This window comes from Amblyomma americanum, chromosome 7 (assembly GCF_052857255.1).
Source record: "Amblyomma americanum isolate KBUSLIRL-KWMA chromosome 7, ASM5285725v1, whole genome shotgun sequence".
Lineage (NCBI taxonomy): Eukaryota > Metazoa > Arthropoda > Arachnida > Ixodida > Ixodidae > Amblyomma > Amblyomma americanum.
This window is the reverse complement of record NC_135503.1, coordinates 37,717,580-37,740,223: the sequence shown is the minus strand read 5'-3', so window position 1 is coordinate 37,740,223 and position 22,644 is coordinate 37,717,580. Positions and strand designations below refer to the sequence as shown.

General features: G+C 44.4%; 2 protein-coding genes across 8 annotated transcripts in view; both read right to left on the bottom strand.

The window, feature by feature from the left end:
* Positions 1-8,020, bottom strand: part of LOC144098908 (intermembrane lipid transfer protein VPS13A-like) — a 105,354-nt gene extending 97,334 nt beyond the window's left edge. For 2 of the 6 annotated variants that reach the window (XM_077631853.1, XM_077631859.1), the window contains exons 1-10: positions 7,822-8,020; positions 6,211-6,352; positions 4,678-4,721; positions 4,189-4,231; positions 3,854-4,048; positions 2,046-2,101; positions 1,752-1,910; positions 823-915; positions 201-258; positions 6-127 (exon numbers count right to left, since the gene is read on the bottom strand). In XM_077631853.1, the coding sequence (XP_077487979.1) occupies positions 6-127; positions 201-258; positions 823-915; positions 1,752-1,910; positions 2,046-2,101; positions 3,854-4,048; positions 4,189-4,231; positions 4,678-4,721; positions 6,211-6,307 (867 nt within the window). In that variant the 5' untranslated portion in view covers positions 6,308-6,352; positions 7,822-8,020. Of the gene's footprint in view, positions 1-5; positions 128-200; positions 259-822; positions 916-1,751; positions 1,911-2,045; positions 2,102-3,853; positions 4,049-4,188; positions 4,232-4,677; positions 4,722-6,210; positions 6,353-6,471; positions 6,567-6,676; positions 6,911-7,821 lie in introns of those variants that run through there. The other 4 variants (XM_077631857.1, XM_077631856.1, XM_077631855.1 and 1 more) reach the window with 4 other exon arrangements.
* A 1,956-nt stretch (positions 8,021-9,976) lies between these two features.
* On the bottom strand, positions 9,977-22,444 carry Kat60 (katanin p60). 2 transcript variants are annotated; one of them, XM_077631851.1, is made up of 10 exons: positions 22,233-22,444; positions 21,599-21,775; positions 20,701-20,900; positions 19,905-20,109; positions 18,232-18,438; positions 17,643-17,801; positions 17,030-17,156; positions 15,583-15,708; positions 15,010-15,136; positions 9,977-11,310 (listed from the first exon to the last, which is right to left on the bottom strand). In XM_077631851.1, exons 2-10 carry the CDS (start codon positions 21,767-21,769, stop codon positions 11,112-11,114), a joined length of 1,521 nt encoding a protein of 506 aa, XP_077487977.1. In that variant the 5' UTR covers positions 21,770-21,775; positions 22,233-22,444; the 3' UTR covers positions 9,977-11,111. The 2 variants fall into 2 exon arrangements, with proteins under 2 accessions (XP_077487977.1, XP_077487978.1); XM_077631852.1 differs by having other exon boundaries at positions 22,395-22,443.
* Positions 22,445-22,644: the final 200 nt, after the last annotated feature.

The following is a 22,644-nucleotide window of genomic DNA, read 5'->3' as shown; positions in this document are numbered from 1 at the left end:
CCTACCTGCTGCCTAGACAACTGCAATGCCACATCTTGCAGCAGAACATCCACAAGGAGCTTCGGGATCTTTGCTTCCAGAGACTTGTTGAAGATGATCTTAACCTTTGCTGATATTGGCTTGAGAACTGGTAGAAAACATGAGTATAAAGCAAGGCATTCAAGCAAGCAGCTCTTACTGAACAAGCTTTACAAACCTACCAAAGTCAAACTCGTCGTTTCCAATGCTGAATGTCTGCAGGGCCTTTTTCATCAAATTCTGTGGAAGGACATAACAGGAGCCAGACAGGCAGGAGGGAGGGATAGAGAAAAGAAAAGATTAGATGAATGTCTTGCTCATATAACAATGAGCCGTAAGTACCTTTTTGAGCACTACATTGAGTGCATTAAATTAACTGCAGCAGGCCATCCAACCAACAAAAACCTGAAAGTGTGCTCTATTTGCTTATGCTGCTATGTGCTGTTGTATTTTTCCTTCTTTTGGATGCATAATATATACTCACTTTTGAAGTTATTTTGAATTTGTAAACAAGGAATGCGTGCTTAGGTGGAGTGTGAACTTATCAGTCAAGAGAAAAATATGCAAGAACTTAGTAATCATATTACTATTATCAACATAATTAAAATAACAGCTGTGAAGTGATAATTTTCTGTTCATAGAGTACATTAAAAAAACTTTTCTTTTAACTATTAATTCAAGCAGAAAATTTTGGAGGAAATCGACCTTAGCGGAGTGCTCAACGTGATGCACTAGGCACAAAGTAACCCAACTACCATTCATGCTCATAACGAAACTTCTATAATGTTGACAGGAGTTAATCACCTTCCAGTTGGAGGACGGTAGCTGATGTCGAATAAGACCACTGCTTGAGCAACAGTAACTCCAGTAGACAGAGAACGACTCCAGCTTCACAAGCTGCAAACAAAGAAACAATGCATGAATATCTGTGCCAAGTTATGACAGGGTAGTTCTGGTGCACAGAAAGCATACTAGTGTGATGCGTGCCAATTGCCTGCTTGCTGTCTAACTTTCCCTGTCTATGAACACTTGGTCAAACCCTAAAAGCTTAAGACACTGGACAGACAAATAATAGAAAGGGCGAGAAAAAGGTAGTAGGGGTCCCAGGGATTACTTTGATCCCGATACATAATGTGGATTTTTGTAGGTTGAGCATAATGCAAATGCAGAATATTCTCACTATGCATTCAGGGCGTGTATTTCCCAGAGCACTGATGTTTGCAATGGTAACCTTCCCCAATAGCCAAACAAAATTTAGTGTTAATTTAATGCACATGTCACATCTTTTTATGGAAAGCTTGAAAGATGCTTTTGAATTTAAGCGCAATCATAACTGCGTATTGTTTGCTACTAATCAATATATTGTTTATTAATTATATGCTCTGTATACATTATGAGATGCGTTTCACCAATTTTTCATGCCATGTTTTTAAAATTTTGTGTTTCTGTTCCCACAATCACCTTAACGTCATCTGACAAGTGAGAAAGTCAGTTTAAGCACTTGTTCAAGCAAACAAAAAACTAGTGTGTTCAAATTCATGTTCAGTCACAGCTTATTTCTGTACGTAGTCGTGTCCACATAAAGTGCACCTGCGCTATCAAAAAAACTGGTAGAATTTTTACATTAGCCCATATTTGCGCCAAAAACAAAGAAAAAGGATTGAATATTTTTTTACTCTCATGCAAATAAGAATCTGCACGAAAGCCAAAGAAAAATTCACAATGGCTTTCACCTTGTAGATGGTCTTAGATGATGAGTCCAACTGGATGGGCTTCCACTTGCTGCTGGTGGTGATGGCAGTCAAAGACTGGAGTACTACGCCACATCCAAATGGATACTTGGGGCTGCTCACTGTATCCTCATAGCGAATGTGCACGTTTTGGACAGATATCTGCACCAGAGATTTTGTTTTTGCATGAGAACATTGAAGAGCACAGGCCGGATGAAAAGAAACAATTCTCAATTTTTTTTCCTTGAGTATGCTCAAGCTGGAAAAAAGGAATGGTCAGAAAAACTAAAAACGTACCTGCACATTGTTCACGATGGTCCCAATGAGATTCTCAAAGAATCCTCTTGGTTTGTCTGCATGAACAAAAAAGGAAAATAAATTCTTCCTTTGTTATGACAGCAGATTGACGGTCACAATCAAGCAAGCAAGCAAAAAGAAATTCATTTGAAAAGAAAATTCTCAGCCTGTTTGCTCTCTTCAAAGAAAAAAGAAATCACAGAGACAGCCATGCCACAAACTTCCGAATCACAGCTTTTAGCAGCTGGACAAATGACGACAGCAATAGCCATTCACATTTGAAGCTTTTCTTTTCTGAAAGCACTAGTACTCCCTTTTTCAGAGCTGATGTTGAGAACCGTGGAGAGCAATGTACTGTACTATGCCCTGCATTTCAGAAGTGAAGGTGCTTGACAGCCATGCAACATGTCTACAGACAATGAAAGTGAGGCAAAACTAGAAACAGCTACACCTGTTGGTTGCCCTATGTCAGACTATCTTGCATAGAGTTGCCAAGTGGCTAGCATACCAACCAAAGGAAACCAAAGAATGGTGCAACACATAAAATTCCAGCATGGCATGCACATGTGCATGCACAGAGAAATCTTAGGTAAACAAAGGAAAAAAATCAGCAAGCAAAGTTTAGAGCTACTATTCTAGGCAAGACAGCGTGGTCACATCACCGAAACAACCTCAATTACACACATTTCATCAGTGCAAATTTTAAGTACGCTGTTAGACTGCTTTGCTGAGCTTGTAATAAAAAAATTAAGCAAGAAAAGTATGCAACAAATCGAGCTCACATATGCAAACAAGCACACACATACACACGTGTGTAGTGGAAGTAAACACATAAGAATTAAAAACGTAAAACGAGTGCAGTATAAGACCTTACTGAAAGTCACATTATAAAGAACAAAAAATAGCAACAATAATTGCAAGAACACATTGATGTTACCCTATTCTGATGAAAAAATTGCCAGCCACACTGTACGAGATTTCACACAAGCTGAATGCACTTAGAGGAATCCCCCAAGAAAAAGTAGGTTTCAGTCAGAGGCATAATTACTTCTTGGAATCCACCTGACACAGAACAAATGAATAATGTTTATGAGAAAAATGCACAGTTCTTTTGTAGCAGTATGGCTGTGCTCAGATAGATGCTAATGAGTAATTACTTCCCAAACTGACATTTCACATTTGTTGTAATAGTAAGTGTCTTCTCGAGAGAATGACTCTTCTCACTCTGTTTCATGTAAGAAATGCGTTCAGGGTAAAACAACTGATCATCACCCATTGTCTTACTCTCTTGGGTGTCTGCACTTTGTGACACTAGCCCATGAAAGAGCCTAAGCCCTCACAACGCGACTACTGTGTAGCCATTACTAGTTTAATTTTTTTTTTCTCTGTAAATTCAGTTCAGTTTATTACCTTAAAGTTCCCCCATATGGGGGCATTACATAAAGGGTAGGAATTCATACAAAGAACAAAACATTCGTGATGAGCCGTCATTGAGCAGAATGGTCAATATACCAAGTTCACAAGTGCACTGTCTCTACTACTCATATTTCACCATTTTTACTTCCGCAAACAAATGACATCCCTGCTTTAGAGTTACTTCAGTGAACTCTTTGATTGTTATATTCTTCCAGCTGCTTGTGTTTCACTACTTCTTGTTCCCCACTGCTTTATTTGTATGCACTTTCACTTGACAACAAGAGGAGGTCCTGAGAGTCACCAGCAATGGGACCTCCTTTTGCATATTCTTTTTGTAAACCTTCCATATAAAACCAGCAAAAGCTGATTGTGATAAATGAGCCTGAACGCACCAAGCTCATTCTCAGCAAGAGGCTCTTCCAAGAGTTCAAGCCTCCTGGACTTGCATGCCCTTGCCAGCAGCCGCTCTTTCTCTGCATCATATGGTTCATCGCTAATGGGGCCTGCCAAGATGAGCACATCCTCCACGTGGATGAGGACGGGCTCCGAGGACAGGCTCAGCCAGGGAATGTCCACAGATACTTTGCCTGTGCCAAGAGAAAGAGGAGTGCTCAGCCAGGTGATGCTATGCTGGACAGCATAGTGGTTTGCAGTCAGGACGACAACTTTTAAAGGAACTGCCATACCATCAACAAGTAAGAAGAAACAAGAAAGAAGCACCGCTTACCAATGCATCCTGCCTTGACTTCAATGGGAAGCTCTAGTTCATACTGAAATGCAGTGACCGCGAGTCAGAGTCTGCTAACAAATTAACAAAAAGTTAAAAAGCGTGTAATAAATGTGCATTCACACTTGCAAGTCACGAAGGTTGTGTGGCTGTTTTTAACAAAAGCAGTCACAAGACGGCTGCAAGTTACTCTGTTTTCCAGCCTTGCGACCCCAAGCTGTACACTGCTAAACCAATCACTGGTGCATTGGAAGCGAATGGAAACTTGTTCTGCACCCAGCTTCTCACTGCTAGCAAGAGTCAAGACCAGCAACTCTCATGAATGACACCACTCGGGAAAGCGACCAGCAGGACACACTTGCTAGTGTGACCATCAGCACTGCTGACCTGTTTTTTGGTCAAAAATCATAGCTGGTCATTCGCCTTTATGAATCGCAAGTGTGAATAAAACCTTGTACAGGTGGAAGGTGAGTACATAAACAAACATACCAAGGCCTCTGCCTTCAGCTTGAGGTCTGTAAGCTGCACGGTGCCTGCAAGAAAAAAACACTCTTTTCACGAGGAGGTATTCCAATAAGTGTGCTAAAATTCTCTGCTCCAATTTTCTGAACCGTGTGATGCAGATACTGCCAGGAAAGAGACATATCCCAACGTGACCTGCACACAAAGTCTACTCCAGTTCAGCTCATGTAATACAGTATAGGTGTTTATGCAAACAAACAATTAATCCTACACAGCTGAGAAGCAGTTTTCTATTTCTCACTCAACATCACGACACACAGCATGGGAATTCGGAATAGTAGATAAAATGGCGAAGTTATGATTACAGCACAAAAAAAAGAAAGCAAAATCAATAAGAACAACTTATTTTTAAAAACAAATTAAGCACCACTAATTTTGAAACAAAATTTATGCCAAGCTGCAAGGTCTCATCCAAACCTAACAAGATCCTGAGAGCACAACTGAAGGGCCTGTAAGTCTCATTTTTCTGTCAAAAATAGAAGATACGTTAATTGTGGGTAACTTAAGGAAAGACAGAGCTTTCAGCAATTTTTTTTATTTCTAGATGAATTGATAATGATGATAGTGAATTTTTATGGCACAAAAGCATCTGCGGCCAAACAGCGCCATGGCACAAGGTGTTTTCTTCTACTCAAGGTGGGGTCGAAGACCCATTTCCCAAGCATTTCACCCTGAATAAGACGAGCACCAGGTCAAGGGAAGCTTGTACCCATTGTATCACCGGTGGGTACCCGGCGGCACTGGGGATCGAACCCCGCACCTCCTGCATGCGAGGCAGATTCTCAACCTAAAGGCCACTGCTGCGATGGTCCTAGATGTATTTAAATGAAATTTTTTGAGCATATTGGAAATAATTATTTGACTACTCTCACACAGTTTCTCTGTTCTATCTTCAGAAAATTGTTTTCCTGAATCTTAATGTCAAAATGCTGCAGAGAAGAAAATGTAGCAGCAAGAATTAAGGCATATGGTTTAACATTCACTGCATTCGTACTGACATATGCTACAGGTCAAGACATTCTCAGAACTTTTTTTGCAAAACACAAACTCTGATTTTGAATTTTTGCGATGCAGTTGCCGTTGGCATATCTGGAGTGACAAGAAAACTTCATGCAAGAAATTTAAAATTCACAAATTAGAGGAAAAAAAATGCCTTGATCTGCACTATGGTCCTAGAAGTGCAACGAAACAAAAGGGGTCCAAATAGATAAAACTGTCTTGAAGAAATTGCTCTGAAGGTGAGTATAGCCAGGCAGCTAGATACCCGTTATGGAGAAAAACGCCAATTGAACGTTTCCCCGCAAGCAATGTACAGCCCCCGCGGTACACGAGTCAATTTTTTTTTTTATGTAACTTCCGAACAGCATAAAAAAAGAAGCACACAAGCGGATACAATAGTTATTAAAAAACAAAACAAGTTTGGTCATTTCAAAGCCGCGTTCCCTCTTAAACACTGCCTTATCATGTATACTGATTTGTTTCCGAGGTAAAGGCACTCACCATTAAAGATTCCGACATTGAGATTTTCACTGTCGAGGTCTTTGATGTATTTTCCCAAGTATTTGTTCAGAAGATGTGCAACGACACCTTCAAACATCCTGATTCCACTCTGCTCAGAGTTTGGTCATGTCTGTAGCGAAGTCTGGAGAGAAAAAAAAAACACACACAACCACATGCTTTGAGCGACAAAAGAGGGACAGTTTTTAAAACCACTCTTTTGCGGTCGGCCACCATGCAGTGAGTTAAGATCATGTCACGCACTACGCGGTAATAAACACAGCACTCGCCGGGCCACGAATTTTCCCAATGCAATCACTATGGACGATAAATCCCTGGGGACAAGCGCTGGAAATCAACTGCAAAAATGCCTCTCTATGTAAGCACGAGTGTCGACGCTGGCGCAGCGCGATCGAGATATGACAACAGGTAGACCAGCAGATAACACACCCACAGAGTGTTTACACACCTGCTTTCATGTGCGCGTTTATGATTACCATACACGGAATGTCAAGTTTCGCAACAAAATCTTGAGCTTATACATTGTCACGAACAACCGCGTGCACTACCGCTTTGCAATACGGTGCCCGAGATAAGCACAACATACATCCACAGTGTGGATCAACAGCAGCGAACCCACAAGCTCGCAGCAAGCGCAAGCCGCGTACTGTGGTACTGTTTCTATGGCGCCAAGGACGCTTTCTTGCGCGAACTGGATTGGTTTTGATTGTGCATGGATTGATCAGTGTCGAGAACGTCTTTTTATATTTTTTTCAGGTGGGTGGAAAGTTGTAGTTATCAAAACATGAAGTGCCACAAAAAAGCTGTGATACGTTTATAATTAAGCGTGAAACAAACACAAACTTATTGGGGGGTGGTACACGTATGTACCATGTAGTACTGTAAGTACGTGCCGTGAAGTCAAGTACGGTTTCAAACAGAAATTTTACGATGTACCACGACCTGATCGAGGCTGCTGCCGAGATAAATAAGCGAAGATGAAGGCTCACTTGGCTCACAGTGTACGGTGCCGTAGGCTCGGCAAAATATTTAAAGGGGCCGTTATTTAAGCTCAATTTCAAAACTTACGCATATATGGGCGCCTAGCGCATTCAATGTTTACCCAAAATCCACGATTTTTTTTTTTTTGCGAATGGAGTATGATTAGAAACGCTCAACGACTGACACATAAGAGCTCTGATTAATAAATTGATTGCATTAAATTGTAGTACACCGGTTGTGAATCCTTATGCGGTAGCTTCGCGGAAGCACCGCGCGCGTACTTATCGGAAATGCAATAATAATAATAAAAACGCCTTGAGTGCAGCAGAAATGATCTATGATCCGTAAATTGACGCAACAGTTGTGCGTCAGTGCCCGGCTGCAAGTGCCCTTCTGTTTGTTGAAATGTCATTGATTTTAATTATACCCTAACGCTAAGCGAGCGGGTATCCAATTTACACCGCGATCAGGGCAAGTAGAATATATGTTATGCGACTCTAACCATCCTTTGGGTCAGCAATATAGATTTTCTTTGAAACATGTTGTGAGGAAACACAAATTCGTTGCTCCTAAGCCATACGCCTCGAGTAGCAAGCAGTGTACGCCACTTACGTAAAGCTGTAGCAGACGACGCGATTAGCAGGCCCCGAGCCGCAGTATCCGCCGGATACCACGGGGCCACTTGTGTCCCAATTCAAGGCAAACTTTCAGAAATCCGTGTCAAGCGGCCGTCATGGAGGGCACCGGCGACAGCGGGGGCGAGAACCCACAGTTATCGATTGTAGCACGATGCCGTTCCGCCGCGCAGTCCACCGGGCGGCTTTTCGGCAAATGTCACACCGCAGCGCTCGGCTGGGTTACACGTAGCGCCATCTCTTGATGCCAGCGCTCAAGACACTTGACCGGCTTTCCTAGGAATCGGCGATCAGGCACGAATAAATTTCCGAGAAGTCTATTTAGTCCGGAAGCCGACGCGGAAACGTCGAGACGCGCACACAGCACAGCGAGCTGTGCAATCTTGTGCGCCTCTGGAGCTTGCAGTGTCTAGGTGCAAAAGGAGGACCGACTCTGAAGCTGTGCTGAAAGGGGCTTAATCATTAATTAGCTTAATCATCCTTATTTGTAAGACATAAGCGACAGTCCCTCTTTATCCCTTCTAAAATATTAACTGCTGTGGGTATCGCAGAAAGTGCACCTTTTTTTTTTATATGTTACATGCATGCACAGACTCTCATCAGTTGTCTTGAGAGAGCAAGACACCCTCATCATAGTCAATGTAGTAAAATCCACAAGAGAAGCAGTGCCTTCAGAACTCTTTGGTATAAAGTAGGCGTACTTTTGGCCAAGAGCATTGTTAAATCAAGAATTTTGTTACGACTAGAGTTAACTTTAAAAATTTTGGAAAAAGACAGTTGCTGTGAAAGCAAGGCAGAAAAATAAGACACGCTCATAATACACATTTCATTAAATCAATGTTAAATGCGTAGCGTCGCAAAATGCTGCTCACTTTTTCATACTGTTTTGTTCTCTATCCCGACACAGCTGATCATAGTTTTTAATGATGCTAGTCAGCTTGCCCGAACAGCACCATGGCTATAGTCAGGTACAACACAAGAACGAAGAGGCAGATGTGCTTTAAAGAAGGCCCTCCAGCCAATGGTGTTGATCGATTTTTCATGACCCCGCAGTTAATCCAATTAAACCATGGTTCATCTTTCCCTTTCATCTGCCACCTCCTGCAATTTCACGCTACCAGGTTAACAGTGATCAACCACGACATCATGAAAATCGGTTGCTACGATTGGCTGGACGGTCTCCCTAGAGGGTGATTTTCCGCTTTGTTCTAGAGTCGTATCTGGCTATATCATGTTTTGGGTGTGCGTGAGATGGGTAAAAGACCCATTTTTCCTAGAATTTTACCATGTTTAGGGCCCTACAAGAAAAGGCAAAAAGAGAAGTGCAGAGAGTGTGCACCTAATGGAATCAAAGTCCGCTGGACATTCGAAACGTCCCCAGGACATCCAAGGGAGCATCAGTGCCCATTGGAAGCCAACCAAAAACAAAGAATAGAAGCCTGCAACTGCCCAAAGCAGAAAATTTAGAGAAAAAATGAATTTTAATAAATCAAATAAGGTGCACGGCAACGTACGTAAGGTGCAATTAAAAGGGAAAAAGGCCCTCAGGAGCATTTGATGGAATGCCATGGTGAGGAAACTGAGATGGTGATCTAGTGCCCAGCAGTTCGATGAGACAACAAACCATTTTATCCCAGAGGTGCCATGCACTTAAGCCAGGAGAAAAGCTCATACCTATTGGAAAACCAGTAAGAACCTGGCAGCATTGGGAATCGAACCCTGCACCCCATGTATACAATGTGAATACTTTTACTAGGTTGACGTCACAACAGACACTGAAGAGGGCATCTCTGTGCCTTTCAGACCACCTGGTGTCCTTTGCATGCAGAACAAAGCACTTTTTATTTCTGTGCCATTCAGCGTTTCGGAGCTGCAAAGCAAACTCATAGCAACAAAGAATAACGACACATATCAAAGCTACTTAAGGCAGCATGTAACAATCTGCCAGCACAGAGGCAATGTTGAAATTTTATGCCATCAAAACTCAGCTTCCACTGCCAGAAATATAAGGTACACAGCTTGGCAGCACAACGCCTTCTGCAGCGAAGACAAAACAAAGGCATACTTCATCATGCTGTAGCCATTTCCGCATTACCACTCAGCAAGCATAGAATGTACAATGAGGCGTGATATCAGTACTAGAAGGTATTTATTAACACTATTCGTGGTAGTTGTTCTGCCAGCAGAGTGATTGACATTACAGGTGTTTTATCAAGAAAAATATCACAGTGTTAACACTACATGGCGCTAAAGAATAGTAGCAGTCATTAGGAGACAGAAGGTGCAACTAGAACCCAGGGATAGACTTGAGCAGCTGTGTCTTCAGCCTAGATGTGCAGCAGTGCTGAATTGTGGTGGCCCCAGGGCAACCGTATTATATTAGAACCATATAACATTATTACATGGCTACCAGGGTAACCACATAATATTTGTTCAATTTACACAAGCTGTCACAGATGCCTACACCATTCGTCTTTCAAACTAAATATGTTTTTTTTTTTGCACTGGTGCTGGACAGAAATGTCACTCCCACTGCATGACTGTGCACCTGGAAAGTAGCACCCGAGCGGCTGAAATGTGTACTGGATGTGTAAAAGCAGATATAAAAATAGGCATGCCAAAAGTGCATCCCAAACTTCAGTCACATAAACTGGCTTTTGTGTGTGAATATTTACGAAGCCCCTGCAAAAAGAAGCCTCTGCAAGAGCTTGAGCTGAACAGCCCTCAATCTTGTCCTGCCATGCTGCCCTCCTGTGGTAATATGAGCGGTTCCACTTCAACTTCACAGTTAGCATGGCCGTATGGAATGTGAAAACGCCGCTTGGCCGAGAAAAAGTGTTACTGGCCTTGAACCAAGTCATATCAGCGATTACAGAAAAACTGAGCACTGTTCAAATTGCCCTGCATCTAAAAGTTCGCATGAAACTTTTGAGCACTAGAGGGGGAATTTTAGGCACGAATCTGCTGTACTTAACAGGAGGCTTCCAGCTTGCACTACTTTCTCATCAGATACCGCAGTACTGCTAGTTCTGCTCTTTCAATGTTGTTAGTCAGCAGAGGCCTCAAGTTGAGCGTGGAACCAAGTGGCACAAAAATTTCTGCATTTTGGAAGCTACTGCTAAGCAAAAGCTCTAGTAGTATAGTGCATCGAAACGCGTGTTAAGCTGCATGTAAACAAGGAATGCATAGCAGACTGGCTCGTCCCTACAAACACAGTGTGCTAGGAAATCCCGTCCCAGTCTTGTTCTGGTAGCTGTCATCAAAGAACTACGTAGACCCAAATTCAGACATCCATTTCTCGTATTTTTCCAGGTCCTCACGACTAACAGATTTGTTGATCTTGCGAATAGCTTCCTCAAAGTCTTCCCGGCTGACTGGAAGCTCCAGCTCTTCCTTTGTGAGATTGCGGATTTCCTCCGGTGTGAGACCATGGATTCTTCGCCGCATGGCCATCATCGAGGCATCCCTGCATAGAACACATCGAACAGGACTGTGACAGTGGACAGTATGCACAGAGCATCAGCGCAAACAAGAAGAAAGATTAGAACAAAACTTTACTGGACGATCAGGCGTCTAATGTGACAGTTCTGCAAAAGCAGTTGGATCTACCCTTGATGATTACTTTGATGCTTTTTTTTAACGTGATTTATAGCCTCAAGGCATCAATGGGCAAAGTTGCGATGAAGGATGATGTTTTTACTCTAACCCAAGGCTTCAAACAGGCAACAGATTTTTTCAGGAGGGTGAAGGTGGTTGGAGGTCAGTTGAGGGTGGTGGGCAGCCCCCTAGCTAAGGAAGTGATGTGAGGAGGTTGCGGATGGGTGGTGCTTCTGGAGGATGGAGACTTCACTCCCAAGGCTACAGGTAGACTTCGAATCATGACACTAGTACTGCTTTCGCAGTAAAATGATAAGTTCTCAAGGAGATTAGTACACTCAGCATGAGACGGCTTGGATAGCACACTAACCCAGAGCTAGAAACACTGCCTTTCTCCATTAGTTGCTCCCAACTTGCTGCTGCTTCTTCGTGATGAGCAAGTTGAGCTTTTAGAAACGAAGACCCTGATGTAAAAATTAAGAGTGGCCTAGAGGTTCATGTCCCAGCAATGTCCCAGCATGTCCCAGCACTGAAACACAGTATATACGGTGCTACAGTCCGCAAACGGAATGCCAGTTTAGGTCAACCTGCCACGTCACATCATGGCAGAGAAGGCGAAAGTACATGCTTGGACACCGATTAAAAACAAAGGATGAAAACACCCCGATTGGCGGCATTTCAGCAAAATGACCAGTTTGTGTACAAGGCAAGGAACACACATTTCCACAATTTTACGATACCTAGCTGCAAAATGAGCCATAGGAGAAACTGTAGAGCAGCGTTCCAGGCTGATTTTCATCACCTACAGCTCCTCAGTATACGAATGGCAGCGCATACTGCCCCTAAAATGAAATGTGGCCAGGATGGCCGAGAATGAAAGCCGTCACACTGCAAACAGCAGCAGGACGCACAGCCACTGGGCCAATGAAGCATGTGTGCAGGAAGCCTTTGTGTTTTGTGTTTCCTGCCATGAATCTCATTCTCATTTGCAAACACAAAGAGTAGCAACAACAAGCAACATTACACTTATGGACAGATGCAAACCTAGCATCCATTTTTAGCATCTACCATAGCATCTAAATATTAAAAGAAATTTAACACATGGTTATCGTATGCAATGGACACTAAGCAATATTCCCCAGCACGAATAATGTGTCAGTATAGTAGATGTGCTTGTGACATAACTGGAGGCAGGAATTTTTTAAGCCTTCCTACTGGTTATGAAACTACTGTGCAATGCTACTGGAAAGCTCAGGATGTTGCCTTGAGTGACTGCACCCTGTTGATTACAGAGCACAGCCTTTATTTAAAGGAAGATTACCGTAAAAACCCGCGTATAATACCAACCCGAATATAATACGAGGTGAAGTTTTAGAGGCGCAAAATGGAAAAAAAAAATTTGCCCGCGTACAGTAAGAGTGACGAAAGCTCAGAGAAGACATTTATTCAAATCACATCCCGCACTTCACTTCAATCACTTTCATCTTCAGCACTGCTTTCTTCGGACATTTCTTTGTCCGACAAATCATCCCAAATGTACTCATCTTCCGTGCCATCGAGGGCGTTCAAGATGCCGCACTTCTTAAAAGAACGACGCACAAGATCTTCTGGGAGGCCGCCCACGCGTCCACGATCCATTTGCACAGCGTGGCTGGCGAAGCCCACTTCAGCCGCCCGGTTGGCGTCACTGCAGGTTCACCTGAGCACATCCACTCTGCGTAGCAACGCTTGACTGCGTCCTTGAAGCGTTTGTTTACACAAACATCAAGGGGCTGTAGTTGTGACGTCATCCCACCCGGAACCACAACGAGTTCAGTGCCGCAGTCGCATAGCAGCCTCTTCACAGATTCGGCCAAATGGCAACGAAACGCATCCAGCATAAGGATGGACGGCAGAGACAACAGTGCACCACATCACCTACACCACACGGACTTTACCCAGTCCAAGACTAGATTCTCATTCATCAACCCTTTCTCATGACATCTCACGATGACATTTTTCGGCACCTCCTCACCTTTCGGCATTGTTTTCCTTTTGAAGATCCCGTAACGGGGGAGCTTGCGGCCATCTGCAGTGCACGATGACTGTAACTCGCATCTTCTTGTTGCCAGTGGACCGGACGCTAACTTGTTTAGACCCCTTCTCGTGCACGATGAGGGGCGATGGCATGTCCAGGTAAACTGGCGTCTGATCGGCATTGCATTTGGTCCAACAGAAAATTCTTTGACTTGCACAAAAAAATAACATGGCGCTGAAAACTCACAAGCAGCTCTTCGAACGCTTCAGGCAGCTTCTGTGAAATCAAGGTCCGCCGGCGTAGTGAAAAGCCTGCACGGCACATGTAGCGATGGATCCAGTGCTTGCTCGCTTTGATGGCAGAGCGCGGTAGCCCTTTTTCTTTTGCAAGCTCTCTAGCTTTTGCCTGCATAAGCTCCACGTTCACAGCTAGATGTGCGGCTCGCTGTTGCCGTACGAACTCCGTCAGGTCAAGTTCAATTTCTGGGAATACGTTATTCTTCGGGTCGCAAAAGCTTCGTCAAGTTCCGCTGCTCACGAAAAAGGCTTCTTCCTGTCGTCGCCATCCACAAATGCTTCCCTCGACGACACCAAACTGCCTCCCGGCCACACTGTTGCCGATGTTCTCTGCAGCTAAAATCACTTTTTGCTTGATAGCAGCCAAGTACTGTTTTCGAGACCCTGACATCTTGCTCCCAAAAAAACATCCACTCCACGAAGCGTGGCTTACATGCGAGCACGTGCATTGTCAACAGGCACACGGCACACCACGACCCCCCGGCACACCCAACGGCTCACCAACAAAGAAACAACATCGTGACGTCATTTGTCGAGAGTAGCGAAGCCAAGCCGTAGCCACGCCGCAATAACGAAACCGATACTTCGAGCAACTTCGAAAATTTTTGTTCAGATCCGCAAATAGTACGAGGCGGAAATTTAGGATGCTAATTATGAGAAAAAAACCTCGTATTATGTGCGGGTTTTTACGGTAGTACCATTAGCACACACAGGCTCGGAGACCACTGATTTATCTTTTAAAACATACACAGAGGCACTAGGAAAGCATAAAAGATGTGCCTAAGTGTCTAAATTATACCTTTACTGCTTGAAAAATAATGAATAACCTTTATTGCCTGACAACTTCGCACTCCACTTCAATTTATTAAACTAATGCTGCTATTAGATACTCCTAGCGCAGCTATCTTTCACCAAGCGAGAGGAGTCTTTCATGGCAGAACAGCAGCTTTCTGCTCTCTAATCAATGCTCACAGCTTTTACAACGGCTGGTACTGTCCTATAAGAAACTTCGAGGGAGTTTCACAGCCAGCACAGCTAGGTACCTAAAGACCCCAGTAAAGGTAACGAACAGCCCAGTTCATGCAATGCAAGCATTTGCTGAGAAGCATCACGTGACAAAAGCACTTCCACTGTCACGCACAACAGGAAAGTGAAATGCTTTTTGTTGCAGGGAAGCACGCAGTGAACCCCCACCCTCTGCAACTAGTGACAAAAAGGCTCAAACACAGCCCCACTTGCACGCAAAAGCACCAACCTGCAGACATTTGTGATGTCCGCTCCAGAATACCCGTCGAGCCGCTCTGCAATGTCATTGACGTCGAGCTCTGGGCAAACCTCAACGTCCTTTAGGTTGATCTTCAGCAACGCCTCTCTCCCAGAACCTCAAAAGAAAGAAAAGGGGAAGACAAGGCAAACTATCAGGGAGAACTATCTCTGCTATTGGTGATGAGCTAGTTGCAGGATAAGATGCACAAGCCTGTTTTGGTATGGCACATGCTCATGAAGAAATACTTATTAATGAGCACACAGGCACACAGTAAAACAGATGTGGACTTGCAGAATTCTATAGTATAGCAGCGGCTTGGTTTTCCCCTTGTTCATGGAAGTCAATTTCTTGGCATTGCCCATATGAATTTCTAGTGGATTAATGCTTAGCAAACAGTTTCAGGCAACTTGCTTACAGGAACAAAAAAAAAAAAGGGCGATCTAAACAGAAGCAGCGTGTGTGTGCAGTGCAAAATGAAGTTCACAATAACTGCACCCTGAATGGCAATTTAGGATATTGGGGGTAATATGTGCACCTGCCCGCTCTGCAACATGCACTTACTGTTGGGCAAAGGAATGTAGATGCGTTTTTCCAATCGCCGCCGCAAGGCCTCATCGATGTCCCATGGGAAGTTCGTGGCTGCCAGTACCATCACCACCTTGGCAGGGTCCTCGTTGTTGGTTATGCCTGCGTCATCCCCACAAAGGCCAGTGACGCACCACACGCGTTACCACTGGTCATCTGGCCACGGAGCATGTTCAACCTACTTTGCCAGCAGCACCTGTGTGTTACTTGTGGACAAAACAATGAACCAGCTAACATGAGGCACACACAGGCTCATGATGAATTTCCAGCCAAGCAGCCTCATCCTGCTGAGGACAGCACTACCCAATTTTTCTTAGCTGAATTGACTGTGTGGCTCTCTGCAGCTATGCTGGCGTTCCTTCGGCAACAAAAGAAACAGTTATTGCTCAGAAAATTGGCTTTAAAAATAGAACATTTTTTTCCCTGCCTCCTCCCCCCCCCCCCCCCCCCCACCACCACCTTGACTTAGAAAAGACTGCAAGTCACTGTGTCGAAGTCAAAGACAGCATGGCCTAGTCCCCGAGTTAAAAAAAAAGAAAAGAAATGATGCCATCGTGATTTGTCAGTGAAAACTGTTGTAGGTGGTGATGCACATACCATGCTTACTTGTGTAATCAACCCACTCACATAATGAACCCATCCCGCAATTTTGTTGTTGAGAATTTACTTTCTTTTTTTTTAATGCCATGTAAAAAACACGCACCCGCCCATCAGGGCCAGCGTTCAGCATGTTTGCTTTATCTCGCCGCGATTGGCTGCTGCCGCTGACAAATACAAAACTGCTGGATCACGCTGTGATACAGCAAACGCCTTTTGAAGTAAATGATGCTAAATATGAGTGACACACAAACGCTAGTGGCACGGGGACGCTACATGTAAACTGTGTTCTTTTGCTGATAATGTATGGATGGATGCACAGCCGGTTGGAGGGCCAGGCACGCAGGCGAATGGATGGATGGACCTACAGGTATACGATACACGAAATTTCGATTCTTACAAAAACAATATGGTGAAACATTTTTTTCCCCGCTCCCAAATTGATGTCAACTTTCCTTAAAAAAAAGAAGAATGTCCATTACACGACTAAATATGATATTTAATTTTTTTTTTTGCCTTTTCTGGCTTATAAATGCCTTGTTTTCAGTGAAAGTCACCTGTCTATCATTAGAATGCGGTAATCTATTGATACAGGCCCGCTTCAATTTGTCCTTAGTGTCCCTTTAAGCTGCAACTATTTCTAACATTACATGTCTAGGGGCTCCACTAGTCCACTAGGCAACAGTGGAAGAACTTTAGTGGTGCTGATGCTCCACTGACACAGCATCGTGGTAAATAAGTGAACATAAATAAATTTTGCACCACTTTGTTCCTATGAAAGCTAGCCCTTCTTGTTTCACAATAATAGACAGAACAGGCTGCCCACCGTCCATCTGGATAAGCAGCTCCGATTTGACACGTCGACTGGCCTCATGCTCAGAGTCCGAGCCTCTCCGAGAACACAGGGAGTCAATCTCGTCAATGAAAATCGTGCTCGGAGCATGGAAACGGGCCTGCACAGAGAGGATATGGCAAGTCAGCCCACATGTAGCTCCAACAACCATGTACATCTGAAATGATCTAACAGCATGAAAGTGGGAAAAATTCCCTGCAGCAAGTAAACTGAGAGGTCTGAGTCAAAGATGCCCTTCCGACTCTCATCCACGTAGCACACAGGGGTTGCCTAATGACCATAAACATGCTTGTTAGTGCAGGCTTGGTATTATCCCACCACCAGCTGCTTCCTCTCACAGTTTCCCATGCAGCAAGGTCCAAGTGTGACATCACAGGAATGAGCTGGGCAGCTTCCACTAGCACGGCAAATCACACAGCAGTAATGAAGCTAAATCAACAGCGACAACTGGCTAGACATATCAACACCAGTACAAGAAGCAGGACCAAGGACCGAGCAAAGAAATCACCGTTCTTCGCCGTGCTTTTTGTGCTGTGGTCACGTGGCACCAATACGCCCAATTTGCTACATTAGTCAACTGGCTTACCATCTCAAAGAGAAGGCGCACCAGCTTCTCACTCTCTCCACGATACTTGGAGGTGAGTGTTGACGATGAGATGTTGAAGAAGGTTGTGCTGCACTCGGTGGCCACTGCCTTGGCCAACATGGTCTTGCCAGTGCCTGGAGGGCCAACCATGAGCACCCCCTGAAGAGTGCGCAGATTCATTGCCATGAGCATGCCAGAGCAAATGGTTAAAGGGTCACCAAGGACAAATTGAAATTTGCCTATATCAAATGATCCTTAGATTGTGTATCATATTTCTCAATTATTACAGAGAGGATTTTTAAAGCTACCAGCCGTTCAAACCAGAAATAAACAAGAAGATAAGGCTGGTCAAAAATTCTTCACTTATACAGCACATAAAAGTCATTTTATTCCCCGCCATCATTCTCTGATGAAGGGTATGAAATCCCTCCTCGCATCTGCAGAAAAGGAACCATCTGCTTTGGGAAGAGCACATGCATTATTTACAGGTATGGTTGAAGGAAGTTGGGGAGTGTGTCTTTTTTTACTGCACCGATACAGATAACCCTATAGCAATTTTGCTCCAATGGCTGAGGTACCGCTCCCTCACCTTCCAGGGTCGCCGAATGCCCTTGAAGAAGTCGGGCATCCACATGGGAAGCACAACAGCCTCCTCGAGCAGCTTCTTGGCTTCTTGCAGGTCTGCAATGTCATCCCAGCGCACATTGGGGTTCTTCTGCAGAATGTCCCGTTCCAGCATGTCCACCAAGTCATGGTCGTAGCCCGTGCTGTCAAATTTCTTCTCCTCAGGCTCTTGCTAGAAACACAACAAATGACAGAAATATGAACAACCAGCATAAGCCCCCTATTTGGTTAATCTGCTCTTCCTATAGCAAAATAAATATCAGAGAGTACAGAATGGTTTACTCATTATAGAAGGAACAGTTCTATGACAATCGGCATGCAGTTTTGTATGGAGAGACTAGAAGTAAATACAATTCTAGTCCACCCACACCAACAATGATAGGAAGCCCATTTACTCTTGATCAACATGACTGAAAACATGCCTGAGGCTTTTTACAGTACACCAGCAAGGTTCACAGCCCTCACTCAGACCAAACAGTTTCAGTGTACGAAAGCCCTACCAATAAAATAGAAAATGGCTAGAATTCAAGCTAAAACCACACCCCTCTTCGTACCTTCAATGTATTGCATATATTCCACTTCTGTTAACGTGAAGATGAGAATTAGATTTGGTTTATGGGGTTTAATGCTCCAAAGCGACTCAGGCTATGAGGGACACCATAGTGGAAGGCTCCACATAACTTCAACCACCTGAGGTTCTTTCACGTGCACTGACATCAGAGTACACTGGCCTCTAGAATTTCACCTCCATTGAAATGCGACTGCCGCTGCCGGGATCGAACCCGTGTCTTGCAGGTCAGCAGCCGAGCACCATAACTACTGAGCCACCACGGCAGCTTGAAGATGAGAATTAAGCAACTTAATCTACTGCCCTGGCTCCTGCTCAGCTTTTAGGCTGCTGGTGTTCCTGCCAGCTTGAGTTGCAGCAGGCTTGAGTTGCACTAGGGCTCCCATCGGGCATAGCGTTTATAGCACTCTGAACACATTTTTCCAACTGGTCACGTTATATATTTGGGAACAAATCTTTTATTGCAGCAGGCTCACTATATCTGTCATGTTATTTTTGCTATTTCTACTTCTTTTATTTGGTGCCAAGTATTTGGTATGCACCAATTCTTTGTCGGCTTTAAGAAATATTGTACATGTACGTGTCCCTGTGGGTGCTATGTGTTGAAAGCATACACATTTTGAAACAAGCACATTTTGAAAGAAACCAAACATTAGAGTGCAAAGAGGAAATCAGCCTAACTACTTGCTAATAATAGTGCTACGATAGCAAATTAAGACCAAATCTTCAAAGAAAAGGCGGCAAAGACTAAAATCCAGTTTTTGCCCAATGCTCATGATACCGAGCTCGAGCTGAGCAGTTAAGTCATGCTGGTAAATGTTGTGCCCAAATGTCTTGTGTTCTTTGAGCACGTGCCATTCTTTAAGCTCTGCAAGTTATGAATAACCCTTAGTTCTGGGCCAGCATTTGACAGTTGTTCTTGTGATGCTGTCTCTACCCGTTCAAATTGGTTGATGCGGCTTGGAGACATGCAGGACATCCGATTGTCCTTTGTGTCTGCTAGTGGCTGCACAAGCAAGACTTCTAGAACACCCTCTGTTATGACCCAAAATAGTCGCAAGTGCACACACCTTCTCCTTGCTCGTCGGTTCCTCTTTTTTGGCATCTTTGTTGCGTGGCTTGCTATCTTCCTTTCGAGATGACTTTGTGTCGCCACCTCGCTTGAGGGTGCTGTTGCCTCCACTGCCCTTGCCACTTGAGCTGCTGCGGTTGGTGGTTGTCCGAGATGTCTCGGTTCGCCGGCTCCGATTCACCTGGCGAATGGAGGGACCCGGCCTGCACAATAGCCAAGCGGTCAGACAGACGAATGGGAGAAGCCACTAAAGAACTCCATGCTACATTTTTATTCTCAGCTTGGTAAGGCTACAATGCAATGGTACAGGCTTGCCCAATTAGCTGTGTTAACTGTTAAGGCAGTGCACTTCGTTTCAAGCAATTGGCAAACCTCTTGTTGCTGGTTCTCTGCTCCTTTCACGAAAAAGAAAGTTGACAGCTGGAAAAATGAATATACCTTTCGCCAACCAACCTGATGCTGTAGCTCATGAACTGAGGAGTAATGAAAAGGCTCACTTTCCCCCAACAGGTGACACTAATGGCTTCCTTTTTCATTAATTCAAGGAAAATATGGTGCACTCATTATGTGGAAGCTGCAAGATTGTGAGAACCAGAGCCCCAGTGTAGGAACTGACTTCACTAGAATGATGCATCTTCTTCCACTCTAAGGCTGGTTCATACATCTAGCTAGGCATATATATGGTGGAGCAGAGAAACAAATCGAAAATGTACCGTAAATGTATGCGGTTTTCGTTATGCAACTCCAGTGCTCCTTCGTCGCACAAAAAGAACTATTTCAAGCTCTCGGCCTACTTGTGTTCCACTGGGTTCGGCGCTGGCCAGACTTCAGGGTCTCGTGGCGTGAACCAAGCTTCAGGATCAAGAGAAGCGTCATCCTCATAGCTGATGCGACTTGTGGGAATGCGCTCCAAGTGGCTGTCAGATCGGAAGCCATTCAGCACCATCTGGATGTCCTTGACATATTCGTATTCCTGGGCCAGTTCTTGCTGAATCTACAAAGCAAAGAATTGCACATAAGCCAAGCCCTCTTCAAGGTCTTTGCAGTACTCATTCCTTTTCTTTGTGCGCATATCTGTCTACAAATTCCACACTGCACTAAGAAGGTGTCTGGGCGAGCACGGCTAAAATAGCCGTTCAGTACAGACATGCCAAAGAAAGACAAGCTTCAAGCAGTCATCAATGCCCAAAGTGGGCCAAGGCATCATGAGAGAGAAATGCTAACTTATATAACAGCAGCACGGTACGAGTATTCTGAGATAACCTTGGAATTTACGGTCTGCCCATCTACACCCATTGCATAAACTGCGCATGCACACATGCCCCCAAATGTTACTGGGAGTCAAAGAATAGTAACTCTCTGACCCCTAACCATCGACATCCTGAATCAGTAAAACTAACTTTGCCATTAGAACCTAGACTGCGAGCTTGTCAAAAAGTAGTGTGTGGTGAACTGAAGAAGTCCGGTACAAGTAAACGCCAACGGCTCTCCTTTTCGTTACAGTGGCAGGGGCCGAAGCGGACAGCGGTTGCCGTTCACTTTTTTGCAGCAGGAAACAATGCACGCGCATGAATATGAAAGCATACCCGAAGACACGAACTGCGCCTGAGCGCTGGTTCCTCACGGTTCCGCTGAATGTAGTACTCAACGTAACATAAAAAGTAACAAGCAAATGTACCGAGGGAACCTTACCTGCTGCCAGCGTTCCTTGCGCATCGGGTCCCCGCTGATGGTCTGCAGAAGGCGGTGTATCTGCTGTATAACACCCTGGTAGTAGACTATGGCCGACTCGTAGTTGCCCAAGAGCGCGCATTCTCGGCCCATGCGCGTGTTCTGACAAATATCCGCAACGCTGATGTTCATGTCGGCCTGGAAAACGCGGAAAGCGCACAGTGAGCTTGGGCGCTCGTAGAAAGTATTCACGACAGTTGCTTTCGCACAAGCGTCACGTTCCTGTGAACAACACCTGCATGAGCTACTGCTTTTGCTTGCTCTGTTACATTAGTTACGTTTACCACCACAGGAAATGCGAGCGAAAACCTGGCGTGACTATAGCTGCGAATTCCCAACAGCAGACAGCAGCAAGTCAACAGACAGAAAAAGTTAAACAAGTGTCGCTTCGAGAAGTGGGTCAGTCGCACCTGCTTCAAAAGGCTCTTAATAGGCGAGGTTACCGAGTAAAAGAGTACAGTGTATCAGCGTGAAAAGAATGACTGCAGGATACTGGTGGCTTCACTGAGTACCAAAACAGTGTAAGAAAGGTTACAACTTAAAAACAATAGCTTCAAGAAGAAGAGCGAATAACGGGATTTCTACGACCACGCACCTTCGCATCGCCTCCAGGCAATTAAACGATGCGCTCAAGATATTCTTGCAGTAGGAGCGACGTTAAAACGACCTGCAAGTTTACGCTGACAGCTGCGAAGCAGACGGCGTCAACTACTTCCACCACTGCACGAGAACAACACCACGAAACACAAAAACGGACCTCGGCTACAGCGAACTTCCTTTATGATGCAGCTTTCCTAGCCAAACCACATATGAGGCCTCAGCCGTATTCTGTGGCCGGCTGCACAGTTGTAGCGCAAAAAGTGCCCTTTGAAGAGTTTTGCCGTCTGAGGCCGCTAGTTTCTTAAAAAAGAAGTTTATTAGTAGAGCGGCTAAAATATTTTCGCAATGCATGCCGCAATACTCGTAGTAAATAATTTTTTTTACTTGCTTTAAAGTCAATATAAAGC

Excerpts from the sequence above, each read along its gene's own strand:
- Kat60 (XM_077631851.1), bottom strand. The coding sequence starts at position 21,769 with ATGAACATCAGCGTTGCGGATATTTGTCAGAACACGCGCATGGGCCGA. Across the intron at positions 20,110-20,700 it reads CCGAACCCAGTGGAACACAA|GCCGGGTCCCTCCATTCGCC; the intron begins GTAGGCCGAGAG and ends GCTATTGTGCAG. Across the intron at positions 15,709-17,029 it reads GCTGCTTATCCAGATGGACG|GCATAACCAACAACGAGGAC; the intron begins GTGGGCAGCCTG and ends GGGATGACGCAG.